At 34.9% G+C, this 15,181-nt stretch overlaps 3 protein-coding genes across 3 annotated transcripts in view; 1 reads left to right on the top strand and 2 right to left on the bottom strand.

Annotated features, from left to right (window-relative positions):
- Positions 1 to 15,181, bottom strand: part of LOC6045627 — a 342,844-nt gene that overhangs the window by 177,613 nt on the left and 150,050 nt on the right. The gene's annotated exons all lie outside the window — the stretch shown is intronic.
- LOC6048774 overlaps positions 1 to 15,181 on the top strand; it is a 307,506-nt gene that overhangs the window by 146,677 nt on the left and 145,648 nt on the right. The window lies entirely within an intron of this gene.
- Positions 7,362 to 7,886, bottom strand: LOC6045636 (U-scoloptoxin(16)-Ssd1a). Its single transcript, XM_001862930.2, has 3 exons — positions 7,747 to 7,886; positions 7,576 to 7,693; positions 7,362 to 7,516 (listed from the first exon to the last, which is right to left on the bottom strand). The coding sequence occupies exons 1-3, from the start codon at positions 7,838 to 7,840 to the stop codon at positions 7,426 to 7,428; spliced, it is 303 nt and encodes a 100-aa protein (XP_001862965.2). The 5' UTR covers positions 7,841 to 7,886; the 3' UTR covers positions 7,362 to 7,425.

The raw sequence follows: 15,181 nt of genomic DNA, 5'->3' as shown, positions 1-15,181 counted from the left end.
TGAAGCAATAATAAATTAGTAAATAAAATTAGTAATAATTAAAAGTAGTAATTAAAAATATCCGAACCTCGCAATATCCCCAAATAAAAAAAAATATAATTTCAAAATCAAACACATCAAGGAATGAATTCAAAATAAGTGCTTGCGCGCCATGAGAGTGTGTGCGTGCGGCCAGCACAATCCACGCGCCTCGCCACGGCACACGGGAGTTTTTGTCTCTGAGGTTTCTCCTTTGATTCGTTGCCCGTTGCGTTGCGCGAGAAGCAAATATTTGATTATTTTTTGGTAATCAAAAAGTGTGTTATAAAAGTTAGTGAACTATTGATTTATATATACCACCGTGTTCGTTACATTCTAACGAATCTAACGGTATATAAAAATATAGCTGAATAATGGAATATATTACCAAAAACTTGGGTGGAATTGCGCTCCTCTGATTTTCGGCAAAGTCCATGGGAATCGTATGGAGAAGTATAAAAATCGTGAGTTTAACTGAAAAACTAAACTAGTTGTTCATATTTTGACTTAGAGACTTGATTTTTTTTACAGTGATCCGTTAGAACATGGGCAACATCGTGATGCTCATGGTTTTTTTGAAATTCGTTGAAATCGATTTTTAAAAAATCAAAAAGTGAGATGCGCCAAATCACGACAAAATTTGGTTCTAGCTCCCGTTTCGCCTTAACTAAATAACCACCTGACCAAAGTAGCTTCCGTTCAGAGCAAAAAAGACCAGTGCTGCCATTTTTAGCCACTTTTTCTGCACTTGCCCAAAACGACTCGACTACTTTTCAAGGTGTCGTCGCGTAGTTGGCAATTTTCGCGCCAATATAAAATCAGCAGCAGTAAAAAAACAAACTTTTTTACGACTTCTTATTTGAGAGCGGCTCAATTACACGTCGGGGGAAGGTCGACCGTTTTTTTTTTGTTAGTTCACACATTTTTTTTTCTCTCGCGGTCGTGCGCACACACTGAATTAAATATTTGTAATTGAGAGGCCCAGATTTCAACGCCACCGCCGCCGAGTCCGAAAAGAAGATCAAGATCAACGAGAAGGGGGACTGAGAAAGCCACAGTAAGCGTGTGGAGAGGTAAATAATTGAATAATAATTCCTAAACTAGCACTCTCTTGACGATGCGGTCGAGAGTGCGACCACGATGACGATTGACCGACCAGTTTAGAGTGCTCGACGATGCGTGAGTTTCGGAACGCCACTTTGGAAACGGTTGATTGGCTCGGTGAGGTTTGGGGTCTTTAGTGGTGGAGAAGAAGAAAACAAAAGTAGAGAAGAAATCTAAAACGAAGAAAATTGAAGAAAAAAGTAAGACAATATCAAACAAAAAGAGAACGCAATTTGAAAAAAATAAGAGCAAGATGAAAAAAAAATTAATAAAAAAATATGAAAATCAAAACATTTCAACAACAATTCCAGCCGGGGATTGAACTCCCGATCAAACGCTTACAAGTCCGAAGCGTTACCACAGTGCTACATAACTCGGTCCGAACACGTATTACACATGTTAGAGCGGCCAGCCCTACTGCGTTGTGTTCACTGCAGAGAGGACTCTGTGATCAGATCACATTTTACAGAAACTACCAGGGGAGGAAAGATGCGTGGACATACCGTACCAAGCACTTTATGGTAGTCTAACAATTATAATAAAACAAATAGAAAATAATAATGAACTTTTTTTTAAACTGATCTATAAATATAAACAAACATTGGAAACAACTTATACAAAATAGGCTCCTTAAAAATATTGTCAAAGTGGTTTTATGCTTTTTAAAAAAAAAAGAATCAAAGATATCAGAAGTGGTTTCAGGAAGAAAAAAATACATTCCCCCAAAAATTTGCATTTTTTTCTTCAAATTGAGTTGTTGTATTTCATTATATGGATGAAATTTTACGCATTTTTTTCTCTAAGACCTAGAAGTCATTTTGAATAATTAGTTTGTCCATACAAATTTGCGTACAATTTTAACAGCTTCTAGAGAATAAGAATTTCGCATTTTTGTTTCATTTTATACTTTTTTATTCAAATGAAACTTTTTCCATGCATTTTCTTATTTCAAAAGAAAACATTTTGCATCGTTTTCCATACAACGCTCCATACAATTTTGAGGGCTGATTATACAAAATGGGCATGTGAATCTTCGAAAATATGTATCTTGAGACAGGATTTTCTGATCGATTTGGTATCTTCCGCAAAGTTGTTGGTTATGATTGATAGCCTTTTAAAAAAATAGGAACACGGAAAAAGAATACCGATTTTTTATTTGACTTTTTATCATTATAAGTTTAATTCCCAAAACACGAGTTTTTAAATCCGGAGTTGCCGGATTTATGCACTTTTGAAAAAAAGTGAGATACGGAAAAATTCTAAAATTTTGTCGAACAAAATTTCAAAAATCATGTTTAAATACAATTATTTTTTTTAGTTTTTTACAAAATAAAAAAAAGCAAAAAGGAAAAAATATCCTGCAAAAATATTTTAGATAAGTTTAAAAAATGTCAAACATTTTTTATGATATAAAGCCACTTAAAGTTTAAGCATTGTGAATAAATGATTATTTCTAAGTGTTATCTAGTAAGCCCTCTTTTTCAACTCGCGATGATATCTCGGAAACAAATATCAATTTTCAATGTAAAAATTTAAACTTTTATGAAATTTTGTGCTCTTTTCAATAAAAACAATTGCGAAATTTGACAATGAAGAAGATTCAGATTATTTTTAACGCGTATTTTTGACATTTTCAAAATAACATACATTTTGAAATATATACAAAAAATATTTGAAAAAAGCAGTAAATTTTACAAAATTTTAAATTTTTAACACTAAAAACATCATCAAAATGCTGCAAATTAAAAAAAAACAATATTTTTGAAAAACTAGGAAAAAGATAAAAAAAAATAAAATTCAGATAATGTGACTTTTTTGGCTATAAAAGTCTTAAAAATATGTTTTTTGAAGGGATCAAAAAAATTTTAATAAATTTGCTTCAAAAATATTGAAGGTTGGATCAAAAGGTCAATTGATAACTGAGGAAATATGCGTTCGATTTTCAATGTAAAAAAAAATTAAGTACCGTAAAATTACTTTGTTTCAAACAAAAATATAAAAAAAAAAATCAAATCAACTCAAACATAAGTAATCAAAAACATTTATTTTTGACCATATCGAATCAAATACGAATTAAAATAATTAAACATACGGCAAATGAAAATTAAAATTTTGCATGTTTTATTTGAAATTTATAGTTTTACACACATTTTTTTTGTAATGCATAAAATTTAAATTTTTGTTCACCTAAAATATTTTCGAATGAACTGACAAAAAACCTATTTTTTGCAATTCCATCGTGAAACTATTTACTTTTCCTGTCATTCTTGAACGACGAAAAAGCCTACTTTTCTGTACCAATAATAATAGAATCGAAAAGTAACACTTTTCAAAATAAATGCTGAAAAGTTTTCCTTTTCAACACTGAAATGGATGCTGAAAAGTTGAATTTTTCAGCACTTGTTTCGAAAAGTAATACTTTTCAACATTTTTTTGATTTAAGCGATCAATTGACAAAATACATACAACTTATAATTCCACTCAAAGGTTGTTATTCGGAGTTGTAACACATGTTGTATGGAACTCGTTGCAAAACTTGATTTTTTCAGCACTCTATGTATCTATCCAACTCGGTGAACCTCGTTGGATAAATGTACGACTCGTGCTGAAAAAATCTTGTTTTTACAACTTGTTTCATGAACTACTAATTTTTAACATCAACCACAATTTTGTTAAAAAAAACTGCAGGTGGTTATGTAACAGACATGACCAGTATAACAAAGAACGTTCAAGTCAATTTATTCAATTACAAAAAAAAAACTATTTATTTCACAAAAAATCTTGATTTTTTTTCGTATTTTTAGCAAACATTTGTGTATCCACAATCCTCTGCTTTCTAACACGTCCATAAAAATAGCGCATAAAAGCTCTCTACCTTCATTTGAACCGGTGGCGCTGAAACCTGTCCAACTCAAAAGCAAAAATCATAAACGACGACTTCACCACTGCCCCCTCACTTCCCCTCCCTTCCCCTCTCAACACAACTCAAGATTCTCACATCTCATCTTGAGAAGTTGCAACCGAAGAAAAAATCACACATGTGAGCTGAGCACTCTCATCTGCTCGCCCAGAGCTCGATTTCAACAGGTCAACCCCCTCCCTCCCTTAAATTGAATGACGGACGGAGTTTTAGGGGGGGGGGGGGGTACAAAATCGGTTTCCAATTTACCCCCCCCCCCACCCCCTCAGCCCTCTTCTCCTACAATTTCGAAGATTTCCCAAGAACTTGCAGCAAAGACAGACGTACAGATCATTCATCATAATTTTTGAACGCGCTGCGGTTGCAGCAATTCAGGTGCAAAATAATGAGCCCACTTTTGCCTGTGAGAGTGGGTGGTTTTCAGAGGGAGGTGTCTTAGAGGGGGGGGGGACTCGATCATGTGTGCCAGTAAGGGTAAATAATTGCGGCACGGATGAATTTATTATGCTCACTGGCACGGAGTGCACCTTGGAGAGGCTATATTTGAATAGGTTTCTCGATATTTGTCGTAACTTTTCTCGCGAGCGGGGTTTTCCTTCGGAATGATCACTAGACCTTCGACAGAGGCAGAACTTGGAACTTAAGCCTCATCCAAGTACACACTTGGTCGGAGTTTTGTAACAGCCAGCAGCAACGGTTGGGCTTTATTTTTTCAAATTTGCCGGCCAAGGTCTGTTTGCTGTTCGCAAAGTGTTGCAATAATATTTGCACGAGGCCGCAATTGAAACGTTGTAATGTGTATCGATTTGATTTGGCAATGTTAACATAAATAAATAAACATAATGTTGGGGGTGCAAATCGGGAGCATGTTCAGACATTTCTTTTGCAATAAATGCAATTTGTAGATAGACAGAACACAACGGTTATTGAATTTATTAATCTACTGCGAAATGTTTCTTGTACTCAACGTTATTGATTTTAGCAAATTTGATTGTTTTACACTGTTTGGACAGAACAGCTGCACAGAGTTTGTGCAACCGTTGTTCAACTTCTATTGTTGCACAATTGTTGCTGAAACCCCAGTTCAACAACTCTAACAACCCGAAATGAGTTGAAATGTATTTGCAATAAATTTTCAACTCCGTTGATCGATTCCAACAGGTTGCAAGCTAATATCGTCCCACTTTCTCCAAAACAGAAACAAACCAAACTTAAGGGGAAGTTCTCTTCCGCTCTCAGCAGAACATCACCGTCTCAGGTAACCGGTCTTATCGGATATGGCTCACGACAAACTTGTCGTCGTCTTCAACTTGGCACAAACTTGACTGGCACAGACGACCAAGTTTCGTTTCAGCTCTGCGGATGGCCGCTACCTGACGACGACCCCCCTTGGATTGAGGTTTTGTTGACAATTGTAAGCCCCGTGTCATGTAAAAACGAGGCTAGCATAATTGAGGTCTTTCGTTTGACGTGCCACTTGTCGTCTTGTTGCGCGAAGAATTCGCGAAAAAGAAACGCAGATTTGCACGGAAAGTCCGCAAGAAAGGGTGGAAAATGTCACGGAAAAAGTATTTTGTGCCGTGAATTACACCTTGAATTCCTGCAAAAATGTCCATTTATTTCACGATTTCACGAATATTTGTGAAAATTATTAATGAATTTGTATTAATAGAACGTGAATAGTGGCACAAATCGAAATTTATTGAAAATGCAGATTTTTTTCCGTGAATGACAAATGAATTCCTTTGTAATTAGCAATTAATATCACGATTTCACGAATTTTAAAGAATTATTCGAGAATCTTGGAAACCGAACTTCATTGGTGTTCACGATTCCATGAATTTTAATGAATACAGATGTTTTTTTCCCATGAATTACACCTTGAATTCCTATGTAATTGTCAATTTTTATCATGATTTCACGAAAATCTAAATTTTGGTCATTTTTGTCATTTTGGTCATTTTGGTCATTTTGGGCATTTTTGACAATTTAGACAATTTTGACAATTTTGACAATTTTGACAATTTTGATAATTTTGACAATTTTGACAATTTTGACAATTTTGACAATTTTGACAATTTTGACAATTTTGACAATTTTGACAATTTTGACAATTTTGACAATTTTGACAATTTTGACAATTTTGACAATTTTGACAATTTTGACAATTTTGACAATTTTGACAATTTTGACAATTTTGACAATTTTGACAATTTTGACAATTTTGACAATTTTGACAATTTTGACAATTTTGACAATTTTGACAATTTTGACAATTTTGACAATTTTGACAATTTTGACAATTTTGAAAATTTTGACAATTTTGACAATTGTGACAATTTTGACAATTTTGACAATTTTGACAATTTTGACAATTTTGACAATTTTGACAATTTTGACAATTTTGGCAATTTTGACAATTTTGACAATTTTGACAATTTTGACAATTTTGACAATTTTGACAATTTTGACAATTTTGACAATTTTGACAATTTTGACAATTTTGACAATTTTGACAATTTTGACAATTTTGACAATTTTGACAATTTTGACAATTTTGACAATTTTGACAATTTTGACAATTTTGACAATTTTGACAATTTTGACAATTTTGACAATTTTGACAATTTTGACAATTTTGACAATTTTGAAAATTTTGACAATTTTGACAATTTTGACAATTTTGACAATTTTGACAATTTTGACAATTTTGACAATTTTGACAATTTTGACAATTTTGACAATTTTGACAATTTTGACAATTTTGACAATTTTGACAATTTTGACAATTTTGACAATTTTGACAATTTTGACAATTTGACAATATTGACAATTTTGACAATTTTGACAATTTTGACAATTTTGACAATTTTGACAATTTTGACAATTTTGACAATTTTGACAATTTTGACAATTTTGACAATTTTGACAATTTTGACAATTTTGACAATTTTGACAATTTTGACAATTTTGACAATTTTGACAATTTTGACAATTTTGACAATTTTGACAATTTTGACAATTTTGACAATTTTGACAATTTTGACCATTTTGACCATTTTGACCATTTTGACCATTTTGACCATTTTGACCATTTTGACCATTTTGACAATTTTGTCAATTTTGACAAATTTAACAATTTGGCAAACGAACATGAATAATGTTGACGATATCATGAACCAAAATTTACGACAACGTCAATGATATTTTTCCGTGTTTGCCCCCCTTACTTTGCCCACCTTCAGCCAACTTGGCATCCATTCAACCGTGCAATTGCGGTGACATTGTCCGCTCGCTTTCGAGGTTATGTTCAACGCTGTAGGAAAATGACAAATTAAATCTTTATTGCATCAATGTTCGTGTTTTTTTTTTAAATCAACAATTCAGCAAACGATTTTCGGACAACACTCCGGATATTGCTTTGAAGAATCCGTCTCCAGCCGGCAGTCGCCGTCGGCGACGGCAAGTCCGCACCTAAAATAAACCACCTTGGTCAGTGTCCTTCCTAATTGGTGATACATTTGAACACCTACCCAGTAATCTGCAGGAAGTAATCATCGCTGCAGGACCACTTTTCGCAGTTTTGGTACACGGCCGAACCTTTCTCGACGACGGTTTTCGAATCCGGATCGTAGCACTTGCCCGGGTGATCTACAATTCAGCGGTGGTAGATTTTTTAAAGTTAGAAAATTACACCAGCTCACCTGGATGAGTCGCATTCGGAAGAAAGGCCACATATCCGGTGATTTGCTGAAGGAGGCAGCAAATCGCGAGGGATAAAACGAGGAACAGTTTCATTTCCAGACTTTCAAGAGCTACAAAGTTACTCGAAGAGCGATTGAACGCGACTAACGAACCTCGTCTTGTTTTCATTTGACCTTATCAGCTTCAGAGTGATGACGCTCTCAACCTTGCAATTATCTACAGCTTCAGCTGGCAAACCGTATTCGCTCGTCAGAACACGGAAAGTTTTCGAAGAAAACGTAAAAAAACCTTATTGATTGCGGGATTCGATCCCGAAACTTTCAGATCACTGGTTGAGCGCCCCTACCACTTGCGCTACGCTCGCTAACGCGAAACCCTTCGCTGGAAGCGAGGACGTTAGCTTACACCGCATTTCGCTCAGATTTCAACGAAAATCAAATTTTTAAAGCGCGTTTAGACCCTATTCTCATTCCGCATCGAAAGCATCGATTGAAATTGAAGTTTTAGTTCGACAAATGTCAATAAACCAAAAGCAAACCAAAAGCAAACCAAGCTTCTTTTTCGCCCCCGCAATCCAAACAGACAAACGACCTCCACGCCGTAATACCGTGCAAAATTTACGCGAACGCAAATTGCCTCCCAATTTCGGATTAGCTCATCGCGGGACTTGAATAGCCAGGTCTTAAGTCGAATTGGCGGACGGAACATGCGCAGCGCGCGCAAAGTTTGAAACAATTTTATTAGAAGAAAAAAAAAGAGTCGAAAATTGTTCCTCTCGTTTTTTTTTCTCTCGCGTCTATTAGGTAATTCGACAGTGGAAAAGTGAGTTTGAGAGTGATTTGATGTTTGTTTTCATTTGAACAGAGGTTTTTTTTGGTTGGTTGGTTGAACTTGTTTCGTCAGAGCGCGGCGATTTCGCATGGGAAGTCGTGTAACGGTTGTTTTTGCTTTCTGGCGAGTAGAACTTTCTTGGATCAGATCATAGAACCAACCAGGAAGTGATTAGCTGAGCTTATTTGCGTTCTATGTCGTGTTTGGAGTGAGATCTGTATGCAGCTCAGCTTTCAGCAAGAGTTCGTTTGAGGTAGTTGAACTTGGGAGATACCGTAATTATTTATGGAGGTAGGAATTGGTAGAATCAAGCTGTTTGAAAAAAAGAAAAAAAAACTTGAAGTCAACTGGATTCGAACCCACGATATTTCATATTGTTGGTTGTGAGCCCCTACCACTTGAGCTACGGTCGCTTTGAAGAAACCTTCAGCTGGGGTCAAGGACCTAACCTGAAACAGCGTTTTGCTCAGAATTCAACGAAAATCAATCGGATAAAAATTTTTCAATCAGAAAGGTTGAAACTTCGCTAAATCTGACATTCTCTTCAACCTAACTGGTTTAGTTCTTGTATAATCAACCTAAGGGTCCACACACAGTCAGACATAACCCCCACATTCTACGTTAGCTCCGCATTCGAAGCTTCAAACAGTAACAGCTGCGGATTGTTCATATAATCCATAAGCCATTTTCTTAACAATGAACATTCATGCACTAAACTCACTCACATATGGAGTTTCGCGCCCAAACCTCATGCGAAGTTCACGTTAGATCGCGAAAAACCAACAACCTCCACCTCCGTAACTCGAATCGCCGGTTATCTCCACAATGCACGACGGCCCGCGTCATGGAAATCATGATCTTTGCATTTTCAGCCTCGTTGTTAGGTCACACACACACGCCATAATTGACTCAATGCTCGAGCGGTTTATGCTCGCAACATGCCAGCTTATGTTTGAGATGCGCGCTCATGCGAAAATCTAGGCTATAGGAGAGCTTCCTAAACTTGACGAATAATTAAGAACCGGCATCGTGATTTGAGTCTTAATTATCTCTAGCACGCACGAAAAAGAGCAGGAAGTTGCGGTAACTTGTCGAAAAAAAACTTGTTGACAGCGGGATTCGAACCTACGACTTGAATCTGTTTTGGTTGTTCGCCCCTACCACCTGAGCTACGCTCGCCACATGAAAAACCTTGGCTGGTGGCAAGGACATCGCCTGAAACGTCGTTTCGCTTAGATTTCACGGAAATTCAAAGTTTCTCAACTCGCCAACTCGAATCGATCGTAACGCAGATAACTTGCATGCCCAATCCATCAGCGAGTGCCCATTATAAATTTAATTTACAGTCGAGTGATTTCCCGAAAAAAAAACCCTTTTCCAAAGCGAAATCGATTTCCTAAAATGGTGAACCTTGAAGGGGTTTTTTTTAAAAGCTTTGATTGACATTCGAGGCATCGTCTAATTGAAAAACTTGCATTAATTCAAAGGGGGAGGCATGAAACAACTAAAAAATGACCTAAACTGACACATAATTAATCGAATGCAGCTGGCGCAAGCGTGACCTGAGCGTGATGCGTCAGGTGAAAGGTTGAGGCGAGCTTTGCTCTACATATGTGGGGAGCTGTCAAGCTTTTGGGTAACAAAAAATTCATCAACAACATTGACCATCAAAGCGTAGGTATTACGCGAAGTGTATCATTATGGGGAGCCTAATTAGATCAAGTTTTTTTTTAGTAACTAATTGTTTCTGAATTTTTGATGAAGTTTGATGGAGGCGTTTGCAAGCGATTCGTTAATTCGATTTAACAATTACGCAACAAAAAAAAAACAAATTATGCGTTTTGAAGTTTATAAAATCGTCACGGCACGGAAATTTATCGTTTGAGTAACAAAAGTATAAAAAAAAACTATTCAACCTAAAAAAAATATGTCAAATACAACAATACAAAAAAAGAACAATTTAAAAAATACTAAAAATGAAAAAAAGACAAAAATTACAAAAATGCTTGCAAAAATGACAAAAATAAAATTTTGACAAAAATGATTTTTTTACAATTTTGACAATTTTGACAATTTGACAATTTTGACAATTTTGACAATTTTGACAATTTTGACAATTTTGACAATTTTTACAATTTTTACAATTTTTACAATTTTTACAATTTTTACAATTTTTACAATTTTTACAATTTTTACAATTTTTACAATTTTTACAATTTTGACAATTTTTACAATTTTCACAATTTTTACAATTTTTACAATTTTTACAATTTTTACAATTTTGACAATTTTGACAATTTTGACAATTTTGACAATCTTGACAATCTTGACGATTTTGACAATTTTGACAATTTTGACAATTTTGACAATTTTGACAATTTTGACAAATTTGACAATTTTAACAATTTTGACAATTTTGACAATTTTGACAATTTTGACAATTTTGACAATTTTGACAATTTTGACAATTTTGACAATTTTGACAATTTTGACAATTTTGACAATTTTGACAATTTTGACAATTTTGACAATTTTGACAATTTTGACAATTTTGACAATTTTGACAATTTTGACAATTTTGACAATTTTGACAATTTTGACAATTTTGACAATTTTGACAATTTTGACAATTTTGACAATTTTGACAATTTTGACAATTTTGACAATTTTGACAATTTTGACAATTTTGACAATTTTGACAATTTTGACAATTTTGACAATTTTGACAATTTTGATAATTTTGACAATTTTGACAATTTTGACAATTTTGACAATTTTGACAATTTTGACAATTTTGACAATTTTGACAATTTTGACAATTTTGACAATTTTGACAATTTTGACAATTTTGACAATTTTGACAATTTTGACAATTTTGACAATTTTGACAATTTTGACAATTTTGACAATTTTGACAATTTTGACAATTTTGACAATTTTGACAATTTTGACAATTTTGACAATTTTGACAATTTTGACAATTTTGACAATATTGACAATTTTGACATTTTTTTTTCAATTTTTTTCAATTTTGTCAATTTTGTCATTTTTGTCATTTTTGTTTTTTTGTCATTATTGTCACTTTTGTCATTTTTGTTAATTTTGACAATTTTGACAATTTGTACAATTTTGACAATTTTGACAATTTTGACAATTTTGACAATTTTGACAATTTTGACAATTTTGACAATTTTGACAATTTTGACAATTTTGACAATTTTGACAATTTTGACAATTTTGACAATTTTGACAATTTTGACAATTTTGACAATTTTGACAATTTTGACAATTTTGACAATTTTGACAATTTTGACAATTTTGACAATTTTGACAATTTTGACAATTTTGACAATTTTGACAATTTTGACAATTTTGACAATTTTGATAATTTTGACAATTTTGACAATTTTGACAATTTTGACAATTTTGACAATTTTGACAATTTTGACAATTTTGACAATTTTGACAATTTTGACAATTTTGACAATTTTGACAATTTTGACAATTTTGACAATTTTGACAATTTTGACAATTTTGACAATTTTGACAATTTTGACAATTTTGACAATTTTGACAATTTTGACAATTTTGACAATTTTGACATTTTTTTCAATTTTTTCAATTTTGTCAATTTTGTCATTTTTGTCATTTTTGTTTTTTTGTCATTATTGTCATTTTTGACAATTTTGACAATTTTGACAATTTTGACAATTTTGACAATTTTGACAATTTTGACAATTTTGACAATTTTGACAATTTTGACAATTTTGACAATTTTGACAATTTTGACAATTTTGACAATTTTGACAATTTTGACAATTTTGACAATTTTGACAATTTTGACAAATTTGACAATTTTGACAATTTTGACAATCAAATTGAAATCAACCCATATTAAAACCTTTCATTCTCCCTACTTGACCAGCTGACAGCTGGGTGTTACGATTACAAGTGTTATGAAAACGGAAAAGTTGGTCTTCCCCTTCAAAAAGGTCCAGAAATAAGTTCTCGAACTGGACTACCCACAAATCCCACACTATTTAGTCGTCGAATGTAAGCTCGGTCTCTCTTTTTTGCTCGCTTGAAAAAGTTTCACCCCCCAGTTTAACATTTTGACCCAACTGGCACCTACTCGACTTCACGAGTGGTGATTTTAATTTGACTTTAATACGATTTTATATGGGTTTTTGGGAGTTGGACAACTTTCCTCGAGTGTGTGCTGCCGACACCAATCTGGTGGGGGGCTTCTGTTGATTTCACTTACTTGTCAAATTTAGTTGTTTTGTTGCAACACTTGAGCAAACAGAGGCTGGTATTGACAGTTGGTTGAATCTTAAAGGAAAACTTTGCTCCGCAAAGATTCAACAGATTCCTTTCCCGGAAGGATCAACTTGCTCGAGGAAAATTTATTCATTTCAAAACCATCCCCAAGTCCGTGCAAGTCAAGTTCAAGAGAGGACTCTCCTGGCGTTCAAGAAGGTCCAAGTTCAGCGACGTGCGAGTGCGTTTTCTTAAGATTGTCGGTCAACTAGTTCAAGATTTGTTTGCTGAAAGGATGTGGGGGTGAGCGATAAAGTGAGGTTAGTTTCTGTTTCGGAAGCTCGTGTGTGAGAGTGTTTACCGTCTTCAAGTTCTGAACAAGAAGTTCCCCCTCTTTCTTGGGGTTGACAAGCGTAGCAAAAACAGTCAACCGCACGCCACCTTCTGCAGTCGATTGGGCGGTAATTATGTGGCATTTGGTTTTATTCTTTGGTAGGGACAGTGGGATGTTTTTGGGATTTAATGCGAAATTGATTATTTTGACAATATTTGATGAAATAAATTTAAAAATCTTGAAAATAGCGCGTTTTGCTGTTTGGTGGGTGTCCTGCGATTTTGAAAGCTTTCTTCACCAAACCACGATAGCTTTGAGGTAAGTCCCTAGCTTGGTATGTCAAAGGTCCCGGGATCGAATTCGTTGCAAAATTGACATTTTTTTTTTCTTAGCGCCAACGGTGCAAAAAGCAATAAAGTGATATGTTTTATGACTTAAATGATCTTAAAACAGATTTTTAAAACAATTTGTAATGAAATTCGTCAAAAAATCAGTCAATTTAGCGATTTGGTGGGTGTCCTGCGATTTTGAAAGCCTTCTTCCACTTACCACGGTAGCATTGAGGTAAGTCCCAAGCTTGGTATGCCAAAGGTCCCGGGATCGAATCTCGCAGCCAAAATTTGAAAACATTTTTTTTCTCAACACCATCGAAATCGGACAACAAAAAGCCTCACACACGATATCATTTCGCACGCTTTTTGTCTCTCCCCACAGTCACTCGAAGCATTTGCCAATAGTCACACTTTTTGCGGGCTCTTTTCCGAGATCGTGAGAACAGCTTTGAACCTTCCCCAACGCACACACACATGTGTGTGTGAGTGCGTGTGAAATAATTTACGGGTGAGAAAATCCGTCCGTTTTCCGCTGTCCATAATGCAAAATATGCAGCAGCCAAGTCTTGAGAAGCATAAGGTAACGCTCTTCGGCTTCTAGTTTAGTCTTCCACCAAGTCTTGGAGGTGGAATTAGAAGAGACACGGTAGTAATTATTTAGTAATTTATAAACACACCGTCCGTGTGTGTGTTTGTGTGTGTGCGTGTTATTTAATAATAGCATATCATCACAAATTTATGCCAAGTGTTTTGTCTTGAACGTCTCGTTCTTGGAGGGAAACCCCGGACTAAGGAGTCCGAACCAGGGACGACGGTCCAAGATGAAAGTGATATGTTTATATTTATCTTCGGCTCGACTATCGCACCGTGTGTGTCTACTCGGCTGTCCGCTGACAACAGATCCGGTAGAAGGCCAGCGTCGTCTAAGCTCAAATCTTCATCAGAGTCCTTGCTCCGGCCGGAAGAAAATCCCGAGATCTAATACTTGCGAGATGTTTATTATTGTTATTACCCTAATCATACATGAAATAATTGGTATAAGATGCTGTCTCCTCCCACCTCCCCCCCTTTTGTCGGAGGAGCATCTTGCGAAGAAGATTGCAGCATCCACCGGACCGGTCATCGGATTTGGAGCAAGACGTTTGGTCGTCCGGATCCAACGACTGAACGCTGCATTATTATTTATTGGGGACAAACATTCCTTGAAGCAGTCTTCTGTCTTAAGACGGAGGTGGAAGGATTAGCTACGGTCTTGGGGAAGACCTGTCCAGCATATCCTGAGGACGGACCGTCTTGCTCTCTCTTCCTGGAGTTGACAAATCGTCATCGTCACCCGTGATTGCTAATTCATTCGAGAGGGATTGGCGCTGGTGAGGGCATGTTGGCAGTTTGAAATTTGTCAAGAGGAAAAGTGTTTCAGGGATTTTAATCTTTTGATCAAAAATGTAACAAGAATTGTAGATAAAAAGCTAAAAATAAAATGTTTCATCAACTATTCAAGCAAGTGTTCTTTTTTTTGGCTTAGCCCATATATAAAACGTAAACTGAAATAAATCTTGATTCATTAAATTAAAAATTAAAAAAAAATCTAGAGGAATTAGGTTTATTTTTTTTTATTCAAACTAAACTCGAAAAGAATCATTAGTAAAAAGTCATAGCCCAAATTTGACTGATTCT

The sequence above is a fragment of the Culex quinquefasciatus genome, chromosome 1 (genome assembly GCF_015732765.1).
Source record: "Culex quinquefasciatus strain JHB chromosome 1, VPISU_Cqui_1.0_pri_paternal, whole genome shotgun sequence".
Taxonomy (NCBI): Eukaryota; Metazoa; Arthropoda; class Insecta; order Diptera; family Culicidae; genus Culex; species Culex quinquefasciatus.
The sequence above is the reverse complement of the archived record's forward strand: the minus strand, read 5'-3'. Positions and strand labels throughout refer to the sequence as shown.

What these genes read in the sequence shown, in the direction of transcription:
- LOC6045636 (XM_001862930.2), bottom strand. Translation starts at nt 7,840, where the DNA reads ATGAAACTGTTCCTCGTTTTATCCCTCGCGATTTGCTGCCTCCTTCAG. An exon ending in TCCGAATGCGACTCATCCAG is followed by an intron (nt 7,694 to 7,746) that starts GTGAGCTGGTGT and finishes GCTGAATTGTAG; the next exon opens with ATCACCCGGGCAAGTGCTAC. An exon ending in TACTTCCTGCAGATTACTGG is followed by an intron (nt 7,517 to 7,575) that starts GTAGGTGTTCAA and finishes GGTTTATTTTAG; the next exon opens with GTGCGGACTTGCCGTCGCCG.